Here is an 8,402-nt window from a genome sequence, read left to right on the forward strand (position 1 = left end):
AAAAAAAAAAAAAAAAATTCGGATAAAGGAGGACCCCACGTTTAAGACTTGCTTGGGCTACAGAGTCAGTTGGAGGCCAGCCTAAGTTAGAGTGTTTCAAAATAAAAGGCACAGAGAGGACCAAGGATCTCACTCAACAGTAGTACCCTTACCCACCTATGAGGCCCTAGTTGTGGTTTCTTACCTGGAACCTCTCAGGCAAGTCAGTGGCTCGGATTTCATTGTCCTGGTCTGTGAGGTGGCTGCTCTCCAGCTCACTAGGCTCATACATCTCAAAGATGCTCCTGCGACTCACACGTTTCTTGGTGGTCTTCTTGGGGCGTACTCGGATCTCACCTTCAGTCTCGTCATCCTCGTACTCATAGTCTTCTTCCAGTTCTTCATCGTATTCATTGTATTTCTCAAATTCATCATAGTCAAAGTCCACACCGAAGATCTCCTGGGCTTCCTGCAGGGCTCTGTATGTGAGAGTAAGAGGCAGGGAGCTCAGGGGAAAGAGGACAGATGCAGTCCTTGCCCAGAAACTTTGCAAAGAGAAAGCCAGATGGAAAACCACACTCAGTATGGAATAAACAGGTGGCTGGAGGTTTCGAGGCAAACTATTATCAGAAGATAAAAAGCCTATTTTTGACACCTGCCAGAGACAGGAACCAACATCACAGATACTCGGGTCCTTTCTCTGCTTGGTGAACATCTTCTGCCAAGACACTAGCACATTTCCCTTAGCATAACCCCCTCAAACTTTCAAGTACTAACGCAGGTTATCAGGCTATCTATAAATGAGTACAATGGGCAGCAGAGGGATGCTGCCCTCATGCTCAGGTGGAACTCTATTCTAATTGTTTGAGGACCTACACATGAGAGTGCTCAGACTGGAGAAGGAGTTGGATCACTGCCTAGCAGTAGTGACTTGAGGCACAGAACAGAACAGATCGGAGTTAGGGATATTCTAATTTTGGTACATGCCCATACAATGTCCTTATCATCACATGGCAACAGGGTGCACTTACGCATCTGTATATCCAGGGAGCTTTTTTCGCCATTTGGGTTTTTTCAGAGGCTGTCCATCATCATCCACAATGAAATCGTCAATATCTGGGTGAACAAGAAACAGGTTAGTGCTCAGTCAGTGGATAAACCTGGTTCCTGCTGAGGAGAAAATTAGGGAGGCACTTAAAAGGACCTCCTCTGTTAAAGACCAGGAAATCTCAACACCCACCCAATGTTGGCTTCCCTGTCCAACAATTGCCACCTACCTGACTCTTCATCATCTTCCTCCTCTTCGTCTGGAGGGGCCATGGGGGCCTCTACAGCCTCCTGGCCTTCTTCCCCTTCTTCATCTTGGAAGATTTCGCCGGCAATGGCCTCCTTCTCGTGTTCCTCTTTGCCATATTCCTCTTCATCATCTTCATCATCATCAGACATTTTTTTGACACGTCGGTATTTTTGCTAGTATTGAGTAAAATGTGCCTCTTTAGGATGGGGTTTGTGTATGTCTAATGTAAGGATGTCTGCTGTCCAGGCTCAGTTCTATATTCCTACCACAATTACATTTATCAAGTGAGATGGGAAAGAGCACAGTGAGTCATGTTTATCCTGCTTCAAGGCCCACCCTGCAAACTGGCACATCTTTTCCTCACATGCTTTAGATCTGGGCCCCAAAGCATGATGTTACTAGTCATCCTTCTTTTCCCTGGTAACCCCAGACTACTCAGGAAAAGGGGTAAAGAAAGCACTTACTCCTCGTTTGACTTTAACACCCAAATTCTCCTCAATGAGGTCAAAATCATCATCTTCCAGGCGGTCATCAAAAGATGCTAAAGACAACAAAGTGTGCCCACGATGAGACAAGGCTCTTCTTCACTGCAACTCCCACCCGCCCGCTCCCCCCCCCCCCTGACAAGGGGAGGGGACCCACGGCGTTTTCTCTTATTGTGGCCAACATCGTCTTCTGAGTCCCCAGAGTCACTGCCCTCATCTTCCTCTCCTTCCTCTTCATCATCATTGATAAAGTCTTTCAGGTTGCCTCGCTCGTCTTGATCATCTAGATTCTCCTCTTCCTCCTCATCTGAAATCATGAGTATTTGAGGCATGGAGATTAGGAAGAGGGGGTGAGTGTGCAGGCTACCCACATACTTAATTATCCCCTGCCCTGCACCCACTGACTAGATGGCATGCTAATTCCTGCCTCACGTTAACAGCGTAATGCAGGACTAGGAGCAGCAGCACCTGCAAAGGAAGGTGTCTTTCCCCCTTCATCATCTATCTTTAAGAAAGAGGATCTTCCCAATCACTCGGCCTCCTCAAGGCGTTACTAGAGACTTTCCACCTGCTGGTCACCCATTTCACTCCAAGCACAGCACAGGCTCAGCACCTGCACTCCTTCTTATATCCTTTGGCTGAAAATTACACCCCCTTCCCCTTTAATGTTATTATACAATTCCACTCTGTTGATGAACCTAAAGGTTACAAAACGGGGTACATAAACATTCACAGGGTTAAGAGGGGGCAGCACTACCTACAGATTTATTTATCAAACCACTGTCTGCCCAGAGATTCATGTAAACTCACACCAGCACACACAACAGCTCCATCTTATTTTGTTTTCCTAGTTTTCTAAGTACTGTGTCTGGGATACAGCAGCGTGATGCACTATGTGTTTCTAAGAATGACTGAATGTTCTCAAGCTGGTACCTCATGTGTGAGAACTCCTGTGCTCAGCCTGAGCCTTTCATCAGCAAGAATCCAACTATCCAAAGCTTAGGAATAGTGGGGAGAAGCTTGAGGCCGGGGCCTCCTCACCATCATCCTCCTCTTCCACAAACTTCTTGGTGACTCTAGGTACCACCTCGCCTTCGTGATTGTATTCTTCTTCTGACTCTTCGGCCTCACTTTCCACAAAATCAGACATTGTTGCTGCTTCTCACAGCCTCCTTCAAGACTACAGAAGGAAAGGAAGGGGGAGAGGCAAAAAATAAGACACATGAGCCAGGTGTTAGTGACATACACCTTTAATCCCAGCACTCGGGAGGCAGAGGCCAAGTGGATCTTTGTGAGTTCAAGGCCAGCCTGGTCTAAAGAATGAATTTCAGGAAAGCCAGAGCTATATAGTAAGACCCTGTCTCATAACAAAGACACATGGTTTTAAAGAGGACTCTTAAATCTTCCCACAAAATCCTTGTAGCTATATACCACAGCTTTGCCTATTCCATCTTACTCCTTAGTAAGAATGAGGAGGTTCACCCTGGAAGTGTGGCTCAATGGGGGCTCACCTAGCATGCAAGAGGTCCAGAACCAGGAAACAATCAGATGGCTCCACATCTGCCACTTCCCATTGCTCCTAGTGTTGTTGCTCTTGTATTATTATTATTATTATTATTATTTTAAGATTTATTTACTTTCTGTATAATTGGCATCAGATCCAATTACAGTTGGTTGTGAGCCACCATGTGGTTGCTGGGAATTGAACTCATGACCTCTGGAGGAACAGCCAGTGCTCTTAACCGCTGAACCATCTCTCCATCCCCTCCTCTTGTATTTTTAAAGGATGGCATTTAACACTTTCATCAGTATCATTTGTCTCCTCACTGTTCTTAGTGAGAAAGGATCTCACTCTGTAGCCCAGGCTGGCCTTGAATTCATAGCAATTCTGTTTCTGCCTGTCCAGTGGTGGGATTACAGGAAGTAACCACCACATCTGGCTTTATTATTTCTCTTAGCCTAAGTGTTTTACTTCAAAATTTCCAGGCAGGATTGGGGAGATGAAGAAAGCACCTAGCACAGAGATGCCCACATAGGCGAGGCTCTGATGGGAGAATGGGGTTATAAGCCTTCTTCACAGGAGGACTGGAAACAGGAGCTGCCAGCTCACGTGTGTTTTCACACATACTCTAGCAGAGTCAAACTCAGAGTCATCATGCATGGAACCCTAGAGTTTAACCCCAGGACTCAGAAGGCAGAAGCGGATCTCTGAGAATCTGAGGCCAGTCTGGTCTAGAGTTCCAGTCTGCCAGGAATACACAAGACCTTGTCCCCAACAAAGGGAAGGACAGGGAGACCAGAGGGACAGCTGTGTTAAGAGCACTAGCTGTTCTGCTGTTCTTTCCAGAGGACTCAGGTTTGATTCCCAACACCTACATGGTTTCTCAGAACCAACTGTGACTCCAGCTCCAGGAGATCCAATATTCTCTTCCAGGCACATACCTGGTACACAGACATATACAGAAAACATCCACATACATAAATTAAAAATAATAAAATTATTTTAAAAAAGGAAAACCCCTTTTCAATGGATTTAGCCACACTATGTAAACTGTGGCTGTTTGTAGGACCGCTTGCTGGTTTGGAGAATTCGGCTGAAAAAGAACCTCTTCAGAACCACGAGGAAGCCATTAGTATCATTTCCCTCCTAGTTTCACTTCTGTTGCAGTCATAAAACGCTGCCAATAGCAATCAAGAAGAGGGAAGAGTTGATTCACCTTATAACTCCAGGTCACGTCTACCCCCGGGGGCAGTGAAGGCAGGAATTGAAGGCAGGCTTGCTAGTCTACATAGCACCACCTCTGACTCACTTCAAGAAACTCATTCACAGACAAGACACAGCAGGCACCATGAAGGATGCTGCTTCTAGCAAGCTTGCTTACATCAGCTCTCTGATATGGTTCTAGACCACTTGGTACTGCCACAGTGGGCTGGGCCCTTATATATGCTCTTCCAGAGGTCCTGAGTTCAATTCCTAGCAACCACAAGGTGGCTCACAACCATCTGTAATGATCTGATGCACTCTTCTGGTGTGTCTGAAGACAGCTACAGTGTACTCATATAAATAAAAATAAATCTTAAGCCGGGCATGGTGGCACACGCCTTTAATCCCAGCACTCGGGAGGCAGAGGCAGGTGGATTTCTGAGTTCGAGGCCAGCCTGGTCTACAAAGTGAGTTCCAGGACAGCCAGGGCTATACAGAGAAACCCTGTCTCGAAAAACCAAAAAGAAAGAAAGAAAAGAAAAGAAAAGAAAAGAAAAGAAAAGAAAAGAAAAAAAGAAAGAAATATATAGAGCAGTCGCCAGGAGAGAAATGGAAAACAAACCAACCAAACACCAATATACACAAAACCTACCCAAAACCAATATAGGTCTCCCCTTGGTACTTAAAATGTGTATGTGTGTGTGTGTGATATGTACTGTGTATGTGTTGGGAAGAGGTATGTGTGTGGGGTGTGCATGTATTTGGGGTGGTGTGTGCGCTAGGTGTGCGTGTATATGTACTGTGTAGTTTGTATATGTGTGTATATGCTGTATGTGAGTATGTGTGGGGTTGCGTGTATGTATATTATTTGTATGTGTGTATAGTCAGTTCTCTTCCACCTTGACATGGGTTTCAGAAATCAGTTCAGGTTACCAGGCTTGTGCAGTAAGTGCCTATACCCACTGAACCATCTCATCAGCCCCACTCCTTGGTACTATAACTTAAAATACTGTTTACTGCTCATCTATCAAATACTAGACACTTAGCATATAGTAGCCTATTACTTGTCCTGTAAGCTATAAAACATTAATGTTTCTCTGTCATTTAGTGCAGAAGAAAATAAAAATCAAAAAGGGAAGAAATACACTCAGAGGTGAAGTCTCTGTTCAAAGTGACACAGTGACGGTTAGTAACACCTGTCAGATTCAATGTGTTGGTCACATTGTATCAGTAATTCTCAAAGTGTGGTCCAGAGATCACCTCTCTTGTATTGTAGTACTTTCCAGGTCGTACAACACTTGACAGGCTTATTGCAGAAAAAGTTATGAGACTCCAGCTGTATTTTATAGGTAGACATTACAATGTCAAAAACAAAGATTCTTTTTTTTTTTTTTTTCCCGAGACAGGGTTTNTCTGTATAGCCCTGGCTGTCCTGGAACTCACTTTGTAGACCAGGCTGGCCTTGAACTTAGAAATCCACCTGCCTCTGCCTCCCGAGTGCTGGGATTAAAGGCATGCGCCACCATGCCCGGCTGAGACAGAGAATTCTTTTTTTTTTTTTGGTTTTTCGAGGCAAGGTTTCTCTGTGTAGTCCTGGCTGTCCTGGAACTCACTTTGTAGACCAGGCTGGCCTTGAACTTAGAAATCCACCTGCCTCTGCCTCCCGAGTGCTGGGATTAAAGGCATGCGCCACCAAGCCCGGCTCATTTTATTTTTAATGTATGAATGTTTTGCCTATGTTTATGTGTACCATGTGCATGCAGTACCTGAGGCTGCCAGAAGAGGGCATCAGATGCCCTAGAACTGAACTTAGGGATCCCTGGGAGGCACCATTGTGGGTGCTTGGAATTGAACCAGGGACCTCTGCAAGAGCAAGAGCAACACATGCTCTTAACCACTTGAACCATCTCTTTAGTCCCTGGAATAATTTTTGTTTGTTTTTCCAGATAGGGTTTCTCTTTGTAGTTCTAGATGTCCCAGAATTTGTTCTGTAGACCAGACTGGCCTCAGACTCACAGGGATCAGCCTGCCTCTGTTTCCTGAGTGCTAGAATTAAACGCGTGCGCCACCACCAACCCCCAGCAAAAAAACCCACTACCTTATCCCTTGAATAATTTTTAAGGTTATAAATTGGTCCTGAAAAGCTTGATGACTATGTAAGAGTTGAGCAGAGCTGTGACATGTCCCCCCTGCTTTTGTTTCCTAAGATCTTTATCCTTAAGGTCATTGAGCTTGAGTAATGTCACATGAGTGTCTTAAAAATTCTGCCAATTCAATCTGAAGTTCTAGGCTGGATGTGGTAGCTCATGGAGGCCAGCCCTGTTTATTTACAGAGTTCCAGGACTGTACAGTGAGACCACAACTCAAAAAAAAAAAAAAAAATAAGAAAAAAAAGAAAAAGAAAAGAAAATGAAGAAAGAAAGAAAGAGAAGAGGAAGGGCGGAGAGTGAGAACCCCATCGCTGTATTTGGTGTTTTTAAGGCAGGGTTTTCCACTCTGGGCTGTGTAACCTGAAGCTTCACTCTGTAGGACTCAGAGCAATCTTCCAACCTGTCCCCTGAGTGCTGTGATTATGAGCCACCATGCCTGCTAATTTTAATTTGAACACTGCTCCTCCTAAGCCCTAAACTGAGACATTAAAAATAGATTTGGATAGAACAGTCTCAATACACAATTTGCTTTAATTAGATCACTATACCATGAATTCCATCTTTTAACGGGTCAATAACCTACCCCTATAGATTAGATGTCCCTAGTCTATTTAATAGAGAGAAATAGACAAACTACCTGAGAAAACAAAGGCTTTTTGGGGGGTGGGGGGAAGGCAGCTGGTGTTCTAGGCTGCATGCAGTTTGAGAGGACAGCTGAATCCCTTCCCTCCTAGCTCTCAGCCTACATTAGAGATAAAGCACGCACTGTGCTATCCCTGTGGAATGCTTCCAAGCCAGCTCAATGCTAAGGCTTCCAGTTAAGAGAGGAGTTCCAGCAGCAATCATGACTTCCCATCATCCACAGCTAGATTCGTGGAGTGCTGCATCAGCACTGCAGGCTGCAGATGCCAAGCAGCAGCAATTCCAGAGTCAATAAAGCACCGCGTGTGTGTGCTATCATCAGTAATAGGAGGCATATAGGATGAGCTGATTCTTGTTTTGATCTCTGCATTTAGTACTCACATGTTTCAAATTAAAGACTTGCGTGTTAAATCTGCATCTGGAATAGGCCTTGAAGAAGAGGGAGGTTTCTCCAGGCAGAAGCTGGCTGCAGTGTAAGTTGTGGCTCTGAGGGAGAGGGTGCTGGTTACCATGACATTCTCTGAAAGAGCACTAGAGCTGGGGATCAGACTGCCACAGGGGAGGCCTCAACAGTCCCTCCTTTCCAACAAGAACTTGTAGGAGGCAATTAAGAGGAGACCAGGTTGAAGAGAGATCTAGTCTGTTAACTCCTTTTGTTTTGAAGCTTCAAGGACTATTTAGACTGTGCTTGTGCGCTTTAGAGCCATGCTCTGCCTTGGTGCGTAAACTGAATGCACCATGCTTCCTCCCTGGTAGAGTTCCTAACTTTTACAAATTACATTATGGTAAAACACGTCCAAGGGTACAGTATATCTCAGTGGTAGACAGGACACTTGTATTCCATCCAGTAATTAGTGATGAGTAGAACACACTGACAAGAAGCCTTAGACTTCTTCAGAAGAGGATGCTTGAGTACCTTCCCACCTTTGGGGTGCTTAATCCTCCCTAATAAATTTTTCTACTAAAAAAAAAAAGGGGGGGGGGCCTGGATAAAGGCAACATGAGCAAAAACTTAAATTTTTAATTTTTTTTCCCAATATAGGGTTTCTCTGTGTAGCCCTGGCTATCCTGGAACTCACTGTGTAGACCAGGCTGTGTCACTGCTGCCCAGCCCATTTAAAAAAAATTTTTTTTTTTTTTTTTTT

General features: G+C 44.7%; 1 protein-coding gene across 1 annotated transcript in view; it reads right to left on the minus strand.

Annotated features, from left to right (window-relative positions):
* Positions 1–8,402, minus strand: part of Supt6h (SPT6 homolog, histone chaperone and transcription elongation factor) — a 36,553-nt gene that overhangs the window by 23,533 nt on the left and 4,618 nt on the right. Inside the window, exons 2-7 of the mRNA XM_029546126.1 lie at positions 2,795–2,941; positions 1,919–2,063; positions 1,741–1,817; positions 1,257–1,449; positions 1,011–1,095; positions 173–458 (exon numbers count right to left, since the gene is read on the minus strand). Coding sequence (XP_029401986.1) covers positions 173–458; positions 1,011–1,095; positions 1,257–1,449; positions 1,741–1,817; positions 1,919–2,063; positions 2,795–2,911 — 903 coding nt within the window. The 5' untranslated portion in view covers positions 2,912–2,941. The remainder of the gene's footprint in view (positions 1–172; positions 459–1,010; positions 1,096–1,256; positions 1,450–1,740; positions 1,818–1,918; positions 2,064–2,794; positions 2,942–8,402) is intronic.

The sequence above is a fragment of the Mus pahari genome, chromosome 14 (assembly GCF_900095145.1).
Source record: "Mus pahari chromosome 14, PAHARI_EIJ_v1.1, whole genome shotgun sequence".
Taxonomy (NCBI): Eukaryota; Metazoa; Chordata; class Mammalia; order Rodentia; family Muridae; genus Mus; species Mus pahari.